This window comes from Marmota monax, unplaced genomic scaffold (genome assembly GCF_021218885.2).
Source record: "Marmota monax isolate L192 unplaced genomic scaffold, Marmota_monax_Labrador192_F-V1.1 WCK01_AAM20220418_F8-fsc00206, whole genome shotgun sequence".
Taxonomy (NCBI): Eukaryota; Metazoa; Chordata; class Mammalia; order Rodentia; family Sciuridae; genus Marmota; species Marmota monax.
The window spans coordinates 1,430,810-1,454,792 of record NW_026694490.1 but is presented as its reverse complement, the minus strand read 5'-3'; the positions used below and the strand labels follow the sequence as shown (position 1 = coordinate 1,454,792).

The 23,983-nt window shown below is 39.8% G+C and overlaps 1 protein-coding gene across 1 annotated transcript in view; it reads right to left on the bottom strand.

Moving 5' to 3' along the window:
• The window catches only part of Trmt2b (tRNA methyltransferase 2 homolog B), a 40,872-nt gene extending 19,517 nt beyond the window's left edge, over positions 1-21,355 (bottom strand). Inside the window, 9 exon segments of the mRNA XM_058571263.1 lie at positions 9,908-9,978; positions 10,924-11,023; positions 11,802-11,936; positions 14,334-14,388; positions 15,406-15,644; positions 15,761-15,796; positions 19,173-19,309; positions 20,397-20,479; positions 21,070-21,355. Coding sequence (XP_058427246.1) covers positions 9,908-9,978; positions 10,924-11,023; positions 11,802-11,936; positions 14,334-14,388; positions 15,406-15,626 — 582 coding nt within the window. The 5' untranslated portion in view covers positions 15,627-15,644; positions 15,761-15,796; positions 19,173-19,309; positions 20,397-20,479; positions 21,070-21,355.
• Between the last annotated feature and the right edge of the window lie 2,628 nt (positions 21,356-23,983).

Sequence of the window (23,983 nt, the reverse complement as noted above, 5' to 3'; positions counted from 1 at the left end):
AAAGCACTAAGCAACTCGGTGAGACCCTATCTCTAAATAAAATACAAAATAGGGCTGGGGATGTGGCTCAGTGGTCAGTGCCCCCCCCCCCCGAGTTCAATCCCTGATACAAAAAAAAAGAAAGAAAGAAAGAAAATAGGAGAAAGGAATGATTAACAAAAGCCATCCAAGAAGTCTAATATCCAAACAACAGGAGGCACAGAGACATCATAGAAAATGTGGCAGAAGGGGTAATCAAAGAAATAACATGAAAATTTCCTAGATCAAAAATATTAAGTTTCCAGAGGGTCAAGGCCTAGAAAGAAAGCCCACATGGCCATGAAGTTTCAAGGATAAATAGTGGTTCCATAAAAGCTTCTAAAGAAAAAAAAAAAAGGTGAGGGAAGGGTCAATGAATTATCTACAAAGGATCAAGACTTAACTTACACAACACTGGCAGTCAGTTGACAATGAAATCGTGTCTTCAAATTTATAAAACCAAATGATTTTAAACCCAGGATTTTAAATCTAGAAAATTTATCAGTCATATGTTGATACGGAAAAGAGACTTACAGACATGCAAAAACTCCAAAAATGTACCTCCTAAGCACCCTTCCTCAGGAAGCTAATAGAGGTTGTACTCTAGCCAAATGAATGTGTAAACCAAGAAGACGGGGGATATAAGAAACAGAAAAGACCAAGACCGTTAGAACGGCAAGAATGCCAGGATCACAGCTATGCAAAAGGCAAAGTGACCCTAGGATGGTGAACTCCAGGAAAAAAGATCTCTGGGGAAAACAAACTTAAGATTTTGCTCATACAGAATAGCAATAGATTCACAGAAAACTAAAGAAGTGAAAAAGCGAGGTAATTATTCATGACAATAAAAAAATCTTTTAAAATACATCATAGTATATAACCATGAATCTATAAAAAAAGAAAGCATGTCTTATGTGAAAAGTGTAGAACAGTATACAATAAGCCCTTTTAGCTAAGAAAAAGGGGAGCACAGATATCTCTTGATATTTTATAAAATAAGCAAGAATAAATAGTGTGTTACCATAGCAGGAAAGAAGAAACAGGGTAGAAGGGACAGTGGTGAAAGCCATACCTATCTGAATGTACCTTTTCATCTAGATTTGACTTTGGAACCATGCAAATTTTTTACAAAATTATAACACAATATTAAATAAAGATGAGCCAGGTGTGGTGGTGCACAGCTGTAATCCTGACAGCTCTAGAGGCTTAGATAAGAGGATCACAAGTTCAAAGCCAGCCTCAGCAACTTAGCGAGACCCTAAGCAACTCAGCAAGACCCTATCTCTAAATAAAATATAAAGAGCCAGGGATGTGCCTCAATGGTTAAGAGCCCCTGGATTCAATCCCCAATACAAAAAAATTAAATCAAGATGAAATTTTATTTTAACCTTTTATTCCATTTATTTATATATGGTGCTAAGGATCAATCCCAGTGATTCACCTGTGTTAGGCAAGTGCTCTACCACTGAGCCACAGCCTCAACCCCAAGATGAAAAATTCTTAAAAATCAATTCCTGCCAGGCACAGTGACGCACACCTGTAATCCCAGCAGCTCAGGAGGCTGAGGAAGGAGGATCATAAATTCAAAGCCAGCCTCAACAACTCAGCAAGACCCTGTCTCTAAATAAAATACAAAAAAGGGCTAAGGATGTGGCTCAGTACCAAAAATAAATATAAAGATAATTCCTAAAATCTGAAAGATGGGGGAAAAATGTGTATCCAGCATCAGGTTGGTGGCATAACAACAAAGATGAGAATTATTTTCAGGTGGAATAAAAGAATTTGTGATTGCCCAGTGACCCATGAGTATCCGATGAATTGCGATTGCTAAAAGTAGGATAGCTTGTGAATTTATCGTCATTTAATAAATGCTGACTCTATGGAAAGACAAAAAAAATTAAGTGCCACAATTATTTGACAAAAGGAACTGAAAAGAAATCCTGAATTTTTTTTTTTTTTAGAGAGAGAGAGAGAGAGAGAGAGAGAGAGAGTTTTTTTAATATTTATTTTTTAGTTTTTGGTGAACACAACATCTTTATTTTATTTTTATGTGGTGCTGAGGATCGAACCCAGTGCCCCGCACATGCCAGGCGAGCACGCTACAGCGTGAGCCACATCCCCAGCCCTGAATTGGGTTTTTTTTTAATATTTATTTTTGAGTTTTAGGTGGACACAATATCTTTATTTTATTTTTATGTGATGCTAAGAATCGAACCCAGTGCTAGGCGAGCCTACCACTTGAGCCACATCCCCAGTCCCATCCTGAATTATTTAAAAAAAAAACAGTAACTATATTGTTACTGTTGTTCTGAAATTATATACATACTAGGATAGATCAAATGAGTAATTATGTTAATGCTGCCGGAGCTAAAATTATATGAAACTATAAAATCAAATATTTAAGATTTAAGTAATTCTAAATTTGATTTGGATATATCACTACGGACACATAATAAATTTTCTTTTTAAAAAATACTACCTCATAGCCAGGTGCAGTAGCACACACCTGTAATCACAGCAGTTGGGGAGGCTAAGACAGCAAAAGCACTAAGCAACTCAGTGAGACCCTGTCTCTAAATAAAATACAAAATAGGGCTAAGGATGTGGCTCAGTGGCCAGGAAGTCCTGAGTTCAATCCCCATTACTGTGACAGAAAAAAAAATATACTACATCATTCTGTCCACTAGAAAGGTCTTGAAATATGACCAACCTGGCACCCATACCATGGCCTCTAAATACCGTTTACCACTCAAAGAAACAAGGACTCCTTAAATAAATAGCTGACTCCAAGTCTCAGGCAGAAAATGGAATATCTTATCATACCAGAAGTTATCAGAGACACCTAGGGCTCTGAGGCAACTTAAAGAAGTTTTAACTAGCCCAAAATGGAATTATTTGAACATAAAATCAACCCAGTATCTATAGTGGACTGAAACATCAAATGTTAAGAATTCACGAGTTTGGCAGGCTGTGGGAGCACCTGACTATAATCCTAGCACCTCAGGAAGCTGAGGCAGGAAGATCACAAGTTCAAGGGCAGTGTCAGCAACTTAGTGAGACTCTATCTCAAAATAAAAAATAAAAAGGTCTAGGGATGTAGCACAGTTGTTAAAGTGCCCCTGGGTTCAATGCCCAGTACCAAAAAAAAATTAATCCATGAGTTCATAATGATACCAAAATAAACAAATTTAAGCTGACCTCACCTTTTCAGGAATGTGAAAGAATCATGCATTTGCTCTGTTCTTCTTTTACAAGTACAGTGTAACCAAATAATGAATAAGTTATTTTTAGAATAAATGAAAAGGGCACAATAGACTTAAAATTATCCCCATATTACATACAACCATTCAAGATATAATGGATATAGGCAAGGATCAATGACTCCTAAAACCATCAGGTGAAAAGCTGATGGGGAACTTGTTAATGAGTGCAAGTGGCAGCAGCTGAATCCATCTCTGCATCACCAAGAGAGATCCATCAGACCTATTTGTATGAAAATATTATTGTCAAAAATCAAATCCAAGTCAGGTGTGGTGATGCATACCTGTACACCCAGCAACTTGGGGGAGGCTAAGGCAAGAGAATCGCAAGTTTGAGGCCAATCTCAGCAACTTAGTGTGGCCCAGTCTGACAATAAAAAATAAAAAAGGCTGGGGATGTGGCTCAGTGGCTGAGTACTCCTGGGTTCAATCCCAGTATTAAAAAAGAAAAGAAATGCTATGTATATACAGGCAACTCTCTAAATCTGCAAGTTCTGTGCATTCAGACAGCCAACCACCCAGATTGAAAATATTTGTAAAAAAAATCATGTCTGCACGGAAAATGTACGGAATGTTTTTTTGTCACTACTCTCTAAACAATACAACTTGGCAGGGTTTGTGGCTCTGTGCCAGAGCACTTGCCTAGCATGTGCTGGGTTCTATCATCAGCATCACATAAAATAAAGATAATAAAGGTATTTTGTTCAAATACAACTAAAAATATTTTTTAAAAAAATACTATTTATATTGCTATTTACATGGCCTTTACATTGTATCAGGTATTTTAAATTTTTAATTTTAAAATGATTTAAATCATAGGGAATTATGGACCTAGGTAATATGCAAATACTATGCAATCTTTTTTTGGGGGGCGGTGTGTACCAGGGATTGAACTCCTGGGCACTTGACCACTGAGTCACATCCCGAGCCCCATTTTGTATTTTATTTACAGTCAGGGTCTCACTGAGTTGCTTAGTACCTTGCTTTAGCTGAAGCTGGCTTTGAACTCTCAATCCTACTGCCCCAGCCTCCCAAGGCACTGGGATTACAGGCATGCACCACCACAGCTGGCATTCTGCCATCTTATATAAGGGACTTGCGCATTTATGGATGTTGATATCTGTAAGGGACAGATATCAAAACCCACGTGGATACCAAGGGACAAGTGTACTTTGAATCCTAATTTAAACAAATCACTATAAAAGTCAAAACAGTTATGAGATCAATGGTCATCAAATCTAAACATTTACATTTGACAATATGGGAAAAATGCTAATATTTAGGTGTGGTAACAGTATAAGGTTATATTTTAAAAAGAGGTCTTTTAGTTCTCACACTAAAATATAAATATTCTATATGATATGTCTGAAATTTGCTTCAAACCAATTCAAAGGGGATAGATGGAAAGTAGGTAAGAGTATAGATAAAATGATAGGCTATATGTTGATGGTTACTAAAGCTGGGAATGGGTACATGAAGTTTCGTACACCATTTTCTACTTTTATGTATTTGTAATTTTTCATGACATAAAATTTAAAAATTATATAATAAAGGAAACTAAATCTTAGTACATCTACTTTCACTCAGCATAAATATCTACATGGTCACAGTAATATAAATTATTAAACAAAAAATGTGCTATAAAGATATTCAAAGGCTGGGTACAATGGAATACACCCGTAATTCCAGTTGTTTAGGAGGGTAAGGAAGGAGGACCACAAGTTCAAGGACAGCCACAACTTGCCAAGACTGTCTCCAAAAGAAAAAAAAAAAAAAAACAAGGGTGGGGCAGACTTCTGAGGATGTGGATCAGAGTAGGCAAGTCCCTGGGTTTAAACCCCAGAACTGTGGGACAAAAGATATTGAGGAGTATAGTTTGGGAGGGGAGACAAAAATAAGAGTAACAAATTTCTTAATGCCATAACCAGAAATCAACATACTATATGTAAATGTTATAGGTTAGAATTAATGTGTATATAATAGAATAATGTAATCTTTAGAAGTATGGAACACCAGCAGAAAGAACTAAAAAAAAAAAAAAGTTGCTGATTCTGGGGAAAAAGACTCAAGAGTAAGGAGAGGTGGAAAAACAGGACTTCTATCTCCTTGCTAACCTTTTAATACTGTTTTTTTGTTTTGTTTGTACTGGAGATTTAACCCAGGGGCACAGTATCATTGAGCTATATCTCCAACCCTTTATTTTTGAGACAGGGTCTTGCTAAGTTGTTTAGGACCTCCCTAAATTGCTGAGGCTGGCCTTAAACTTGCAATCCTATCTCAGCCTCCTAAATCACTGGGATTACATATGTATGCCATTGCACCCAGTTTTTTTTGTTTTGTTTTGTTTCTGGTACTAGGGATTTGATCCAAGGGCCTTTACTACTGAGCCACATCCCCAGCCCTTTTTATTTTTTGAGACAGGGCCTAAGCTGCCAAGGGTCTTGCTGAGTAGCTGAGGCTGGCCTTGAACTTGCAATCCTCCTGCTTTAGCAGCCTGAGTATATGGGATTATAGGCATGGGCCACAGCGTCCAATTTAATGCTATATACTTTTTTAACTCCTCTCTTCAGACTGCACTTCTGTTCTGTCTCATGTTGTCAGGACCTGGAATATGGGGATTTTTTGTTGTTGTTGTTGTTTTAATTTTTCTTTTTTTGTAGTTGTAGATGGACACAATACCTTAATTTATTTTTATGTGGTGCTGAGGATCGAACCCAGGGCCTCACACATGCTAGGCAAGCACACTAGGAGCTCCCCAGGTCAGCACTCCTTAGTGAGTTAGCTTTTCTACCTCCTACCTGGGCCACCATCCCACTGTGACTACCTGCTACAGCTGGCCCAGAGAGCTTAAAATAGCAGTGCGAGCTGGTCATTGTGCATGTGCGGGGAGCCTACTTATATTTCTTTGATAAAAAAAAATAAATAATATTAGGGCTGGGGCTCAGCGGTAGCACACTTGCCTGCCATATGTGAGGCACTGGGTTCTATTCTCAGCACCACATATAAATAAATAAAATAAAGGTCTATCAACAACTAAAAAAATATAAAAAAGAAAAGAAAATATTATTAAAGATTCTTCTTTGACCTTGATGCTCTGGCTACCAGGTTCCATAAAATTCACATTTTCACTCAAAAGTAGATATTTAAGGCTGGGGATATAGCTCACTGACAGAGACTTTGCCTAATACATACAAGCTCTGGGTTTGATCTCCAGTACCACAAAAACAGAAATTTAAACCTAAAATGGAGGTGGAGGAGTAGACAAAGATTATTCTTATCTTAAAGGAAAGAAATGTCAGCACCAGTAATGGGTATAAATATTTAGAAATCTTAGAACATTAAAAAATATCTTATATGTACATATCCCAGTGCTATATACATAAGATACTTTACAATCAGCATATGGCCAGCATTTGATTCCTTAATGGATTGAATTTTAGGTCCAGAAGAAATTCTGTAGGGAGGAAGAATTCATCTAGATAGATGTAGAGGTTAGAAATTTGCCCAAAAGAAGCTATAAGAGCTAGAATCAAGTAAATATTTGATGAGCATCCACCATCTGTATAAATACGTTATGTGCTAGAATACAAAGTTGGATACAATAGAGCTGCTACCTCCAAAGTGTAGTGTAGGAAGCACTCACGAATGAGGAAATATAGTATACTGAGTGGTACAACAGGAGATTCACAGTGGAGATTCAGAGTACAAGAGAAGGAGACCCTTAATCAGTCTGAGGAGTCAGATATGGTTTTCTACAGGCTCCAATGCCTGAAATTAATCTTACAGAATAAATAGAACCAGCTAGATATGGTGGTATATGACTATCATTCCAGCTATTAGGGAGAATGAAGCACAAGGATGGCAACTTGGAGGCCAGCCTGGGCAACTTAGCTAGCTAGCTCCTGTCTCAAACAATAAAAAAGGCTAAGTATATAGCTCAGTGGAAGAGTATTTATCTAACATATGCAAGGTCCTATGTTTGATCCCCAGTACCAAAAATAAATAAATAATAAGTAGGAGCCAGGCAAATTAAAATGAAGGCATTCTCAACAGGACACTTAGGCAGGAATGTTACAGCATAGCAGAAGAACACCAGTTCAGAATAAATGGATGGAGGAAAGCATGTGAGGATGTGGCAAAACACGAGGCTAGAAAATTAATGATGATCTTTAAGTAAAACTAATTTATATTTTATTCCATAAGTTATTGGGCAACTACTGCAGAATTTTTAAGAAAAATATCATGGTGTTTCGTGCCTTTCAAGGATAGTTCTGGCTACTGTAGGGATTATACACTGAGAAGGGGCTACAATCAGTGAGGCTAGTTTCTAGGTTCATGCAGTAGTCCAGGTGAGAGAAAGAAGATGGTAATCTGGTATAAAGTGAAATAATGGTGAAGTGAGTAAAATTAAAATATTTCTAGAAAGTAAACTAACAAGGACATGGAAATTGATTAGATATAGCTCAAGAGGAAGATCTATCTAAGATAGAGTCTTTGATGACATGTTTCTAGCATACAGTAGTACCACTAACTAAGGTGAGAAACACAACATTTGGTAAGGTAAATTTAGTTCATGGCAGTGGCCCCCAACAGTGGGCACTGGATTCCCCAGGGGACATCTAGTAGTATCTGGAGACATTTTTTGATTGTCACCCACCTAGTGGGTAGAAACCAGGGATACTGCTAAACATCCTACAATAGACATAACAGCCCCCCACATAACAAAAAATAACCCAATTAAAAATGCTAACAGTACAGAGGTTGAGAAACCCTGATCTAATGCAAAATTTATTTCAGTTCTGCAAGACAGCAAGTACGTTCGGTAGCCTTTTGGAAATGCACATTCCAAAGCTCAAGAGGGCGCTAGAAGGCAAATACAAGTTTTCAGGAGTTGTCAATTTATAAGTGGTCATTTCCATCATCAGTTAGGGTTGGGTATAATCTCCTATGAATATAACCAGAAAGAAAAGAACCAAAGATAGAGTCCTGGGAGATACCAACATTTATAGTGAAAAGGGGATGAGAAAAATATCCCTTGAGGAAGACTAGGAAGTGATGAAATAAGAAAATCATCAGAAAATAGTATCACAGAAACAAAGAGAAAGCACTGTTTCAGGAGGAAAATAAGAATATGAGGTGGTGTTAAGGAAGAGAAAATTCTGAGTAAGCTAAAGACAAAGTTTCTATTGGATTTGACAAAATGGAGGTCACCGATGACTTTGGCAAGATCAATTTCTATTGGGGGCAGAATCAAGAAACATCAAACTTTCTTGAAGATGGGTGATATTTAATACTCTCATGAACTGAAATAGGTTGAAGGAAAGGTTTATTTATTTATTTGTTTTTTAAAGTGGGGGTTGCATATTAATAAAGGAGCAAGAATCCTGGGAGGTGGGAGACGAGTCCAAAGAGGGGAAGGATAAGTTTTGGCCAGGGGGAGTACTAATCACCTCTTTCACTGAGACAGGAGAGGAGGAGAGGTAAGATTTCAGTGAAATTTGTAGATAGGAGAAGCAACTAAGGAAGTTCTCATCTAATGGTTTTAGTTTTCCAGTTAAGAACCAAGCATGGTCATCCGCCAAAAGAAAGGGCAAAGATGATGTGGTAAGAAATTCAAGGAAAAAGTTTAGAATCACTGATAAGGATGGGAGAAGCAGCTGATGAGGGCTATGGAGGAAAATTTCTGAAGCGTGATCCTATATACTAACATGTAGGATCCTAGAGCTGGGTCCCAGCAGGTCAAGTCTGGAGGTCTGGAGATCAAGATGTGTTTTTTATTAGAAGGCAACACCTAACTGTCAGAAATAAAAATTATTAGAAGAATGGGTGCTGGTCAGAATTAATAGGGCATAAGACAGTCAATTGGGAATGTTGTTCAGCCCCTACTAATAAGGCTTTGGCCTTTAAAGTTCCATGAGAACAAGCACTATGTCTATTAACATGCTGAGTCACCACTGTAGCCCCAGCATCTACCATAGTTCCTGACCCACAATAGGCACTCAATAAATAGTGGGTCCATGACACAGGATATAAAAATATCCCAGAGGTCAACCTCATAACATAGATACCTATCACCACTCCTATGTCTCTCATGATGTTTGTCCAAAAAAAAATCCCCCCCACAGTATCAGGAATTGAACTCAGGGCCTTGCATATGCCCTACCACTAAATCCCCAGTCTTTATTTTGAGACAGGGCCTCACAAAGTTGCTGAGGTTGGCCTTGAACCTGTGTTCCTCCTGCCTCAGCCTCCTGAGTAGCTTAGATTACAGGCCTGTACCAACTTAATTCTCTATTTTGTTCTGCTAAAAATGCTAGCCTTCCAAGTATTTCAGACACCTGACACTTGCTCTAGTGACCTCATTAGTACCTCTTTCTTAATACTTTCCAGCTATTAAAATCCTTGTATGCCTGACATTTCCAATAATAAATGCAGTTCTGTCTCCTCTCTACCCTCACTAAAATGAAACACTGACAATGTTCTCTCCAATTTAAAAGGTCTGCTTTCAGTACAGAGCCCCTCCTCCCCTCCAGCACTAGCGGCAGCTATAATATTAAAATGTCAGGGACACTGCTATTATAGACTGCAATGCCCCAGGTCATCTTCAACCAGCCCTTGTTACTTTTTACCTGAGCCACTTGATTGTGTTTCTGAGGGATGTTTTTCAGATGGTTAGGATGTACACAGACGATGTTCCCATCTATGGAAAGAAAAAGAATTTACAGTTTTCTTCCTAAAAGATGATTTAAAATAAAGTGTCTAGCAACACAAATTCCCTCCTTCAAAGAGGCACATGTAGATATCAAAAAGCAGAGTGATTAATTTAAGCATGTAGCCATTTTTCAGAGAAAACCTAATTGTTTCCTGGTTTAGCCATTAAGCAGTTTATTCTTAATAGAGCTAGTCCTCAATATTTTCTCCTGTACCTCAAATGCACCATATGACAACATCTGTTTTCTGTTCAGATTTTAAGAGGGAAATAAAATGTAATGGGTTTTGTTTTTCTATTACTGAACAGAACACTGATGTCATATATACACATTTAATTCAACACATGGGGTGGGGAGGAGCCAAATGCTTGCCCTAATGAACTGTATTTTAAGGCATACAGGCATTAAACAGTGTAAAAGTGATGATGTTTCAAGTGGGTTTATTGAAAATGGGCAAACAAAGCTCAGGAATGGAATCTGGGAATGGATACTAGAATTAAGCATAATGCTACCATGATTTCCCTCACCAGTACTCACCTCTCCCTTCCAATTCTTTTAAGGCAGATTTACTACAGAAAGCTTTAGTTTTCAGAGCTTTAAGGGTATAAAACAGGAAAAGAGACTCTAATGAGGACTCTTGCTCCCAGTACGGAAAATAGCATAAACAATAACAAGAACAACAATGAGACAGCAGCAGCAATAATAGTAAGATTTGCTGAGTGTTTACTAGGTATCGGGTAAATTGCTTTTAGAAGAAAGGGCAAGGTTTATGATTTCTATCACTATGCTACAATGACTACCCATCAGAAAGTATCCCAAATCAACCATGTGATCATGTTCTGTATCAGACTTCCATTTCGACCTTCTTTAATTCACTGTATTTCCTACTCCTACTGACACTGTTCTCCATGTCCTTCCTTAAACCTTCAACTGACCTCTCTAAGTTCCCACGTAGTACCCCACAGTCTTTGGATTCCCATCTGGGCCTCGGTTCACAGAGAAGGTGGACTTATTTCCGTAACTATTGATGACAGGCTGGAGTGGGCAGAAGGACATGGGGACAAGAGGTCAAACAAATCCAAGGAGTAAAATAAAGGGAATGCAGAAATGTTCTCTCAATGAAAACAAATGATGCTTGCTTGGAAGGTATGGCATATGTGGAAGACTGTGGCCAAGATGATTCAGACACTCAATTATAGGAGTTCCAATCTTGCCTTAAAGCAGAAGGCAACAAACTTGTTCTGTCAAGGGCCAGAGTAAATATTTGAGACTTTGCAGGCTGTATGGTTCATGTCACAACTTCTGAACTCTGACTTGGTAGCATAAAAGCAGCCACAGGAAATACATCAAAAGGTGAGCTTGGCTGTGTGCCTATAAATCTTTATTTACAAAATCAGGCACAGAACAGATTTGGGCCATAATTTGCCAACTCCTGCCATTCACGAAATTATGCCTCTCTGAGGTCTCATTGAGGAGTTTTCTAAAGCCTGGAATCTCTCTAAGGAGATAATAGTGTAATGGATGATAAGGGGGGGGGCTCTATATCAGAAAGACTTTAGTGAAAATCTCAGATCTGGCATTTTCTACATATAGTGTCCTTGGAAAATTCATTTCTCTTCAGCCTTAATGTTTTCTTCTATAAAACGATAGTACCTACCCCTCAGCGTTATTGTAAACGGTAAAATGAGACAATGATGCATAATGATCAACTAGAATAGGGCCTGGTCCCCAGAAAGTGCTCAGTACATATTAGCTGAAATCATTGGCCATTAACAAGACTTAGTAGGTAAGGAATAATGGGGTGGAAGCTTACAGAGGGTATAACAGGATGGAGAAGACAACAGAGCCCCTCAGATTTGGGTGCAGTGATTGTGCCACTGACTCTATTGAGCATTTGTAGGGAAGACTCTAGCCTTTGTAAAATTTTCTTCTGAGCTTCAAATTTCACCTGTAAAAGAATATAAGCAATGAAACAAAGCTTTTTGTAGTTTCCCCTCAAAAAATGAAAAACAATGGCTGGGGTTGTGGCTCATTGGTAGAGCACTTGCCTGACACGAATCAGGCACTGGGTTCAATTCTCAGCATCACATATAAACAAAAAAGTCCATCAGCAACCAAATTTTATATATATATGAAAAACAGGAAAAGAAGGGTATCCCACAGTCTCTGCAAATATAGAACCCAAAAAGATGAACAGCAAGAGACCTAATAAGGTATTGGGAAAAAAGGTCAAGAGTGAGCTCTGGGGAGAAAAAAAAAGAGTGAGCTCTGTGTAAACTCACCCTTCTATTTGACCTTTCAGGCTGAACACTCAAGGTATATGTCACTGCTGTCCAGTAGAACTTTCTATAATGAAAATGGTCTGTTTGTACTATGTTCCACATATATAGTAGCCACTAGTCACATGCAGTAATTGAGAATTTGAAATGTGGCTGGTGGTTGGATGCAGTGGCACACGCCTATAATCCCAGCAGTTTGGGAGGCTGAGCCAGGAGGATCATGAGTTCAAAGCCAACCTCAGCAACTTAACAAGGCTCCACGCAACTCAGTGAGACCCTATCTCTACATAAAATATAAAAAAGGGCTGGGAGGGAAAGGGGTTGTGGCTCAGTGGTAGAGCACTCACCTAGCATGAGTGAGGCCCTGGGTTTGATCCTCAGCACCACATAAAGACAAATAAGTGTAGTGTATCCATCTACAACCAAAAAATATTAATAAAAAAAAAAGGCTGGGAGCTGGGCACAGTGGCGCATACCTGTAATCCCAGTGGCTTGGGAGACCAAATCAGGAGGATCAAGTTCAAAGCCAGCCTCAGCAATGGCAAGGCACTTAGCAACTCAGTGAGACCCTGTCTCTAAATAAAATACAAAAATAGGGATGGGGGATGTGGCTCAGTGGTTGAGTACCCCTGAGTTCAATCCCCAGTACCAAAAAAAAAGGGGGGGCTGGGGATGTGGCTCAGTGGTTAAGCACCCATGGGTTTAATCCCTGACATAAAAGAAAAACAAAATGTGGCTGGTGGAGCTAAAGTGAATTTCTAGTCTTATTCTGATTAACTTAGAGAATCAGTTCTGCTATAATGTGACACTGTTTCTATACCATGCTGTGCTATGTAAAAAAAAAAAAAATTACAGGGCTCATAGTAGAAATAGGGTTAGGCACACAACCTTGCAAAACTTTATCAGAAAAACACTCCTAGAAAAGGAACCAAAAAAAAAAAAAAGTGGCAGCATTTAACGTACATCAAATGATTAAGAAACACAATACTCTAATAAGACTAGACTTTAGGAGCTGGGCTTGTGGCTCAGTGGTAGAGCACCTGCCTCACATGTGTTAGGCACTGGGTTCGATCCGCAGCACCACATAAAAATAAATAAATAAAATGAAAGTTTGTGTCCATCTACAACTTAAAAAAAATAAAATAATATTTAGACTATACTTTATCCAGGCTGGGGCTATAACTCAGTGGCAGAGAGCTTGTCTAGCACATGTGAGGCACTGGGTTCAGTCCTCAGAACCACACACACACAAAAATTAATAAACAAAATAAAGGCATGCTGTCTAAAAAATTTTTTTTAAATATACTTTACTGGGCTGGGGTTATAGCTCAGTTGGTAGAGTGCTTGCCTTGCATGCACAAGGCCCTGGGTTCAATCCCCAGCACCACAAAAGAAAAAAAAAAAGAAATACACTTTACCCAAAGACCTGAGGTTTGCTTGTAAAAGTGGGCTACAGCTCAGAGTAGCCCAGTGAAGTGGTAAAAGTGAGTCAAATGGAACATTCTAACAGAGGCAAAAGGGTGTGGCTCATAACACACAGGCAACTAAGGTAGCCAATAGATGTATACATGCACACCTGAAATATTTTATGTGTTCTTACATATCCTGGTTCACCTGGGTGCAGATTTCTTTCACCAAGCATTTCTCACAGACACAATTATTCCTAAGCAAACATGAAATTTGCATTATGCTCAAACTGCTCCCTAATGTCAATCTACTGAAACAAATTTCTGTTTTCAAAACAAGCATTATGGCAGTATTGACTGTATTTAAACAACCACATGTGGCTAATGGCTACCCTGTTGAAAAGTATAGTTATATGAAACAGCAAAAATACTGCTCCTCACACACACAGAGCTATAAGACAAAAACAAGCGAGGAATAAATCAGCATTTTCATCTGTGGTTTGAGGGTTTAGAACATATAACTGGCCTAAAGTTCAAATTGTGGAGTTATTAGCATAGTGAGTTTAAGGACCTGTTGAGACTGTCTAGTCAGGCTTCCCATGAATCTAATACCATTCTGTTGCTGGGGAGAAGGGGTTAAGATTTAAGCTGGGCACCTACCTTGAGTTGTTCTTCATAGCTCAGCCTCCAGAGTGGTGTCACAACATCAGCCAGCCTTGAATAAAATAATCCATGCACTTTGTTAATTTCTAAATATGCACTGAGCACCTACTATGCCTAAGTACTTCCTGCCACCACTTTCTCTGGTGTTTTACTTATCATTAAGAATAATAAGCTCAGGGCTGGGATTGTGGCTCAGTGGTACAGTGCTCGCCTAGCATGTATGAGGCACTGGGTTCCTCACCACCACATAAATGTAAAATAAAGATATTAAAAAAATAATGATAAGTTCAAAAGGCAGACATACAGAAATTGGGAAACAGAGGCACAAAAACCCCTCTGGGGATGTAGCTGAGTGGGAGATCACTTACCTAGAACACAAACTAGGTTCAATCCTCAGTACTGCATAAAATATAAATAAATTACAACATGCAACCCAGGGCTGGGGATATAGCTCAGTCAGTAGAGTACTTGCCTTGCATGCACAAGGCCCTGGGTTCAATCCCCAGCACCAAAAAAAAAAAAAAAAAAAGCAACTCTCATGCCTCAAGGGAGATGGAGTCTGGGAGAAAAGCCCATTTTGGTGCTGCCTACTTAACAAAGAACAGATGGGCAAACCTAATATAAGAAAAATCCAGATTTATCAGGTGGTAATTAATCATATTAAAAAAAGCTTCACTATTGGGTTCCTTTAAATAGCTTACCTCCCTGATGCTTTTAAAATATAATTTAATTTAAAAAATACATTTATTGCATAAAATGAGGTATATTTATGTTTGCATGGCTGCAATGGGACTATTCATTTCTAACCCATCTAATACCATTCTGGGTCCCTGGTTTTCAGCATAACCACCATGGACCCTTTTTAGACACAAGGTCCAAGTTCAAATCTTCTTTTTGACAACTCTCAAAGACAAAAACATTTTCTGTGATCTCAAAACATTTCAGGCAATTTCCTTCAGATGTTCTCATGAATCATTGCAATGCCACATTAGTTATATTAGGAATATAGAATTTCAGTAGACCCACAGATTCAGACTTGCTAGAAAAAGTATATTGAACTGAGTCTTACCTTTCCTGCCAGGAACCATCAAGTGGTCCAAGATAAGTTGGTTTCTCACAACTTTTTTGACCTCTTGGACACTTCTTGGATATCCCATGGCTGAAATTTCCTTTACATGCTGTGCCCCAAAAGGGCTGTGACCCATCTGATGGTTTTCTGGCACACCAGGGAAGCAGTCCTGGTTTGGAGAAGAGACCCACTCTGGAGAGGAAGCATCTCAGACTGTACATTAGGACTCCTCTTAATGCCTGCCAACCAAAGACACACACTGCAATTCATCTGCACAAAAGGCAGAAATATAGAAATTGGGAAACAGAGGCACAAAAACCCCTCTGGGGATGTAGCTGAGTAGTAGATCACTTACCTAGCATATATAAGGCCCTAGGTTTAATCCTCAGTACTGCAAAAAATATAAATAAATTACAACATGCAAATCCTCCTCCATTCTTATGGAACTCTCCAGCACTTAGCAGTCAGTGTTGGCACAGAGTAAACATTCAGTAAAGTAAGCCTCTTGAACACAACTGATTTAGCACATAAAAGGCAAGGTCTTAAGCCCAAAGAGATGAGGAATATATAGTCTTTGTTATGCAGGGAAGAGTTCAACTCTTGATACATTTCTATAGTCTCTCCTTTTCTCTATTCTGCCCTCTCAACCAACAGCCAATCAACTAACTAGTAGTATTAAGTACTTACTATGTGCAAGGTAACCTTTTAAGATACTTGAGGAGTTAGAAAGGTTACAATCTAATTGAGGAGATCAAATGCCAACTCAGGAGCTGGGTGCAGTGGCACATACCTGTAATCCCAGCAGCTCAGGTGAGGCAGGATGATCTTGAGTTCAAAGCCAGCCTTAGCAAGGCTCTAAGCAACTTAGTGAGAACTTGTCTCAAAAATATTTTTTAAAAGGCTGTGGATGTGGCTCAGTGGTTAAGCACCCCTAGGTTCAATCCCTAGTAGAAAAAAATAATAATAATGCCAACACAGGAAAGGCACTAGAAAATAACACAAAATGCTTGGTTCCTGGTGAGTTCTCAGGAAAAGCTACACAGAGCAGGAAGGAAGGCAATGCATGTCTTAAAGGATGGCGGGGAAGTAAACTATATGTTTGAAGGACAGTAGGTAAACTTGTCTGGCTGAAATGATAATTCATTTCAAGGAACAGAAGCAATGAGGCTGAAAAGTCAAGTCAAAGTGAGATTTGAAAGAACTTCAATGCCTACATAAAATACAGACTTTATTGTGAAGGCAACAGTGAGTTGATAGAGGCTTTCTGTAGGGAAATAAGATGAAATAAGGAGGCCAATAAAAACCAAGTTTATGTTGAGTTTGAAGTGATAGGAAAATATCCAAATGGAAATAGCAAGTAAGTAGAGAAGGAATACAAGCCAAGAGAGAAGTCAGAACCAGGGATTAGATCAAATGTTTATAAGTACAAGCTGTAAGATAAAATGAAAGTTTTGAGTAAAGAACAAAAGGCCAATGACAAAACCTGGGAGAAAAATAATATTTAGAGAGCAAAAAGAGACGTTAGTGACTCAGAAGGAGAACCAGGAACGTGTGGAGCCATGGAGGATACAGAGGCGCCTTTGATGTAGGATTGACACATCCTATTAAATCTAAGGGGTGGGGAAAAAAAATTAAAAAAGAAGAGAAAGAGCAATGGGAAATGGTGGGCAATAGGAACATATCAAGGCTTTCAGACATCTTGAGTATAGACCTGGCCTGGGCTATCTGACTCCAATATTTACTAGATAGGTGGCATGGTAAGCATTCCCTCTGACCTTCCCTTTTTTTCACCTGTAAAACAGAGATAATAACAATACCTATCTCATATGGTGGTTGTTAAAGAAAGATAATAAAAGTACTCCTGGAGGTGTAACTCAGCAGTACAGTGCTTGCCCAGCATGAATGAGGCCCTGGGTTCCATCCTTAGCACTTCAAAAATAAAGTAAAAAATAAAGCAGAAGATGAAATAGAGATGACATCTATAAAGCTCTGAGCACAGTGTCCAGTACCTGGGAAAAAGCTCTTCAGTAAGTATTAATATCTGTCACAATGTTTTTAAAGACAGCAAGGAACTGAGTGGGAGAGACAATATTGAAGACACGGGGAAGCAGGGGGAAAGAACAGTGGGAGTTAAGATGAGAAGAGTTAAAAAGATGGAAGAGTTAAAACAGATGACTGAGAACACAAGTGGAAGGCTCCTACATAAAGAAGAAGGAATCTCTCTTCCTCCAAAATAGGGCTCTGGGAGCTGGGGATGTGGCTCAAGCGGTAGCGCGCTCATCTGGCATGCGTGCGGCCCGGGTTCGATCCTCAGCACCACAAACAAAGATGTTGTGTCTGCCGAAAAAACTAAGAAATAAATATTTTTTAAAAATTCTCTCTCTCTCTCTCTCTCTCTCTCTTTAAAAAAAAAGGGGGGGGGGGCTCTGGCCAGACTTGGTAGCACATACCTATAATCCCAGCAACTAGGGAGGCTGAGGCAGGAAGATCGTGAGTTCAAAGCCAGCCTCAGTAACTTAGAGAGATCCTGTCTCTAAAATAAAATGAGCTTAGGATATTGCACAGTGGTTAAGTGTCCCTAGGTTCAATCATTGGTACAATTAAAAAAAAAAAGGCTCTGTCCTTTTGCCTATTTACTTTAGGGTATCTGTCCTTGCTGTGTGAATGAATACCTTCCTTAAGTACTAAGAACACTTGAATGAATTTGGCCTGACAACCTACTGATCTGCTAAGAAGTTACCTTTTAGCCATTGCTCTATACCTTAGATGCTGTCCCAACGTTGAGTTAGCTTAAGTCAGTATTATGTGTTTGCAGTGGTAGAGATCAAACTCAAACCCCAACCATTCTATGCTAGTGTTCTACCACAACCCCAGGCCTTTCTATTTTTTGAGATAGGGTCTCACCAAGTTTAATGTTGGTATTGAACTTGCAATATTCCTGCCTCAACCTCCAGAGCTTCTGGGATTCCAGGGATGCACCACTGAACCTCCCCGCCCAATGTATTTTAAAGTCCAATGTATGCAATGGATTTATTTACAAGGACCTCTCCATGAAGATCTCTACTAATGCTAAACAGCTGCCATGATTGATAAATAACTTAAAGAATGTTGACATGGTGCTTTGATATTTTACTCCATACACCATTTTGTATGATTACAAAGTACTAAAGAAAGTAGTTGTCTCAACATATGATTACTTTGGGGTTATTTCAAATTTCCAACAGAATATATTTAAGCTGGTCCATAGTTCAGGTGTTAATATTCTCCATTCAACTCCTTGGCAAGAGGCAATAAGATGTCACAGTAAAGAACACAGGCTTCGCTGGGTGTGGTGGCATACGCCTGTAATCCCAGCAGCTCGGGAGGCTGAGGAAGGAGGATCATTAGTTCAAAGCTAAACAATTCAGTGAGACCCTGCCTCTAAATTTAAAATATACAAAATAGGGCTGGGAATGTGGCTCAGTGATTGAATTCAATCCCCGGTACCACCCCGCCTCAAAAAAAAAAAACAAAAAACAAAAAACAAAAACCAGAACATAGGCTTCAAGGGTTGGGGTTATATAGCTCAGTGGTAGGATACTTGCTTAGCTCAGGCAAAGCCCTGGGTTTGATTCCCAGCACAGCCAAAAGAAAAACTAAAGAATATAGGCTTTGGAGCCATCTTCTAATCCTAGCCCCATTCACTAGTTGTGTGGCTTTGGGCAAGTTACTTAAGCACTGTGTATCTCAATATCACCATCTATAAAAACAGGAATGGCAACACCTACCTTTCAGAATTGTGGTGAGAATACATATATATGAAGTGTTCAGCAGGTGTTCAATGTGTGTCACTGCCTTTCCTCAGGCTACGATTTGAAGCATGTCACTTGGCTTCTTCATGATTCAGTATCTCCAACCTATAAAACTGGTGAGGCAAGTGTTGTGAGGATATATTGTGGAAATTTAAAAAATAACACACACTTTCCTGACTCTGCATGAGTGTCTGTTGCAGTGTGGTGAGATCATAGCCCACCCAGGACCACCTGTTAATACTATCAAAAGTGTGTGACCTCGTGGGCTGGGGTTGTAGCTCAGTGGTAGAGCACTCACCTAGCATGTGTGAGACCCTAGGTTCGATCCTCAGCACCACATAAAGTCATAAAATAAAAGGTATTGCATCCATCTACAACTAAAAAAAAAAAAAAAAAAATTTGTAAAGTGTGTGACCTGGGGCTGGGTTGTAGCTCAGTGGTAGAGCACTTGCCTACACATGGGAGGCACTGGGTTCAATTCTCAGCACCACATAAAAATAAAAATATTGTGTACATCTACAATTAAAAATAATTTTTTAAAGTATGTGACCTCTGATCATCATTTCTCCAAGATGAGAAAAAATGTATTTAACATAGTGAAGAGCAAAAGCCAGAGAGAGTCAGGAAACAAAGGATGAATGGTCTGGTTGGGGTGAGGTCATTGGCCTTGAAGCCCTGACTACAAGAAGGGGCCCTGTCCCTCCAGCTGGCAGGGAAGTAGGAAGGATGAAGAAACTTATAGGACTATTTGGGGGTTGCTTAAAGGACAGATGAAATGAGGAATTTGAAGACAGCTATCCTTTCGCTACAACACTAGGACATTTTGGGGAGCATGTGGATCCTCTCACTGGTGATTTCCACCATGATTGTGATTCTTTTGCCCTGTACCCCAGCACAGGGTCCTTGTCCATCTAAGTATTTTCCTCCAAATACCAAAAATTGTCTAAAATTGTACTCTACCCAGGGTCTCAGTTAGCTGGGGCAGGAGGACTGCAAGTTCAAAGCCAGCCTTAGCAAAGCAACTTAATAAGACCCTGTCTCAAAACTAAAACTGATAAAAAATAAAACGGGCTGGAGATATGGTTCAGTAGTAAAGCGACCCCGTGTTCAATCTCTGGTACAAAAAAAGAAAAAAGACAAGAACCCAGAAGGAAGTTGGCAACGCAGGGAATCTAGTCTCTCTCAAAACTCTGGTTTTACCTGTCAAAGTGAGTTCCATTTGTTTCTTAATGTCAGAGTGGGCATTTGTTCACAGAAAGATTACTTTCTTCTTACGGTTTTCCCTGTAAATAAACGTTAGCGTGTTTTCCTTTATAAAAGAAAAGTATTACAAATGCTTTATTCCTACCTCAGGAATTGATCAGAAAGGGCCCCAGAGCCTGCAGGGCTTCAATGGCTATTTACCTCCAGGGCTCAAAGAGGTTCTACTTAGACTACAAGAAAGCTCTGACCCGCGCAGGGTCAAGTATCCCCTTGGAGCAAAATATTCACCACTGCACACGCAGACAGGTCCTTCCTTCCCCCACCAGCCAGCACATCTATTCCCCTCTTTACGCAAGCTCTGACCGCACGTGTTTGTAAGAAGGCTTAACCAAGCAGACGCCAGGAAAGTCTACGACTTAACGTGGGACGGACTGCACAGCCAGAAAAGGCCCGGAAGTGGGGAAGGGGGGAACGAAGGAGTTGGAGCACAGGCAGACGCTGGGCAGACTGGATGCCACCCTTGTGCAGCCACTTTCGGATCCTGTCCGCAGCCCCTCCGGCCTCTATATCCCGCCCCATGGGCAGTTCGGCGCTGTGAGCAGTTTTTCGCCCAGTAGGCTTAAACTGGGTTTTCCGGGCTACTTATCCTCCCCCGGCTTCCCCGCCTTACCTTCCCTTCGTGACTAATAAATTCTCTTAGTAATCTGAGGCGGCAAACGAAAAGATCAGCGGACGGCCTGGCTTGCTGCCTCAGAGGAAGAGTCACTTCCTGGTAAGCTAGGGCGCCTCTGTCCCTGCCGTATGCACAGCTTGCTCGGGGCAGCAGCGGCCACCGGGGCTCCTCCCCATGCGGGCGGAGCCGCCGTCCCAAACCGCTGGACTCCTCTTGGAAAGAACACTACACTTCTTTGCCGGGACTGCTCCAGGGACCTGCTTCAAAAGTATTTATATCCTAAAGGCCAGCCGACTTCTCTCCACAAGTTCCCCCTCCTCTCCCCTCCCCTCCCCTCCCTGTGACCCCGCCCACCGCCTGCTTCTTTTGCCCGGTCCCATTTGGTGAGTCCTCTAAACCTAGAAAAGTCGTTTAAAAAATTCGCGCTAGTGTTAAGAGCGTTTCCCATCACAGGAATGGTTCATTGTAACTCTTTCAACCCAAAGAATGTTTTGTTTGTTTTTACCAAGAATTGAACCGAGGAGCTCTTAACTACTGAGCTACATCCCCAACCCTTTGTTTTTTTTTTTTTGGGGGGGGGGGCGGGGACAGCGTCTTGAAACAACTTGCTAAATTGTTTAGGGCCTCTAAATTGCAGAAGGTGGCTTTGAACTTGCATCCTCCTACCTCACTCTTCAAGCCGCTGGGATTATAAGCATGCGCCACCGCGTCTGGCCAAAGAATGATTTTTTAATGGTAGAATTGCAGGCGTCCTATATGCGAGGGGCAAGATGGTTTTCAAAAAAACCAACAATTAGTAAAACTCCCATTCTGGGCTGTAGAATTTTCCAGGCATTCATTCTCCTTTATTTTTTATTTTGGGCACTCAGAGTTGAACCCGGGGAGCTTTACCACTGAGCCACATCCCCAGTCCTTTTTCTATCTTATTTTGAAAGAAGGTGTCTCTAAAATTGCTCAGGCTAGCCTTGAACTTTTGGTCCTCCTGCCTCAAGCTTCCAAGATACTGAGATTACAGATGTATGCCACTGTGCCTGGCAATTCTATTTTATGTTGCTTCAGAACTTTCTTTTTAAAACTTTTGACAAGGTAAACCAGGTTTCTTAAGTGGATCCTACTCAAGGCTATTAAATCATAAACCCTCAGGGAGCGGTTTTTTTCCCCTACAACTACAAAATTCAGAAGGAACCAGGTAGTGATGGTTCTTTCACCAGCATCTGGACTACACCCACTGATTCTTCTATCCCCCTAAGTTTAAAGGGTTCAGAAGCCCAGCCCAATGAGTAAAAGAAAATTGAAGTAGGCACACGTGTATGCTGTAAAGAAATATTGCTGTAGGGAGACACTAAGCAACTAAGTGAGACCCTGTCTCTATAAGTAAAATAAAAAAGAGGTCTGGGGATGTGGCTTAGAGGTCAAGTGCCCCTGAGTTCAATCCCCAGTACCAATACACACACACACACACACACACACACATATATGGCGCATATTGCTTTAATATAAAATTTACATCACAGTAAACCTACATTTAATGACATTTGATGTTTATGCTTAAAAGTAATTGGGTTAAGTGGGAAGTACTTTACTATCAGCATTTCACTTTATTAACTCAAAGTATACCATGACTGGTGCATTAGCCCTAGTGACTACAGTAGTAAGTTAAACAGAGCCCAGTAACTTCAAATAATAGCAAACATTGAGTTAATGGGGCTAAGGTTCAAAGGTCACACCTGCCACTTATAAGTTATGTGCACTTGAGCTCCATGTCTGTTTCCTCATCTGAAAAAAATTCCATAATAATTATACCTACTTCATAGGGTTATGATGAAAATTAAATGAGTTGATACCTACAAAGTGCTTAGAACAGAGTAAGCACACAATAAATCCTAGCTATTATTCCAAAATAATTTTAGAGGCTGGGAATGTACCTCAGTGGTAGAACTCATGCCTACCATACACAAGGCCCTGGGTTTGAACACCAGTACCTCAAAAATAATAATTTTATATACTATGTGTGCATACACTCACCCACACATGTAGATCTTTAAAAGCGTGGGGGGGAGGTCATTTACTTTTTTTATAGTTGGGGATAAACACAATACCTTTATTTTGTTTATTTTTATGTGGTCTTTCAAGTTTTTAGATCCTCCTTATGGTGCTATCAGGTGAGATTAGACCAGAGAATGCAAGTTTGGCTCTTTTATCCCTCCTCCAGTTCCCTTTTATGTGGATTGTCAACTCTACTCCTTGCTCCTCTTTCCCTTTTTTCTCCTTCCCATGCCCTTGTACCCCTTTATAATTTCTCATCTGGGCATTCTCTCTGATGCCCAGCACAAACCTAGGTGTCCAATAGGAGCTGGATAATTACCTGATGAACTAAATTCCACCTTGTCTACTGAAAGGGAATGGATATTTCTTCCTTCATCCCCACCCATTCCCAGCATCCAAGCAAACTCATTTAAAGTAGATCAGTCACTCAAGAAGGCAGAGCCCTGAGGGGTAAAGAGAAGAGATTAAGGAAGCCATAATGTAATTATTTAGCCATTAACCCATTTAGATTTATTTAATCTGATAAAACATGTTCTTCGAGAAAGGAGAAATCATTACATTTGCAACAGGGGAAAGAAATAGCCCATACTATAGGGAAGGTTAGACTCTTCAACTGGAAAGTCAATAAATAGACATGTCACAGGTGATAAGCAATATTGTTGAATTAAATAAGACCTGGAACCAAGATAATCTTTTCCTTAAATTTCTGGAGATTTCACTTTGTTGTGATATAGTTTGCTGGTAACAACGTTATTTCTAACATGTATTAAAATTATTTGGCAGTTAGAGCTAGTTTGTTCTATTAAACAGGTCCTTCCATATACTTTCCTCACACCTAGGACTGGGCTAGAGGATATGAGGCATA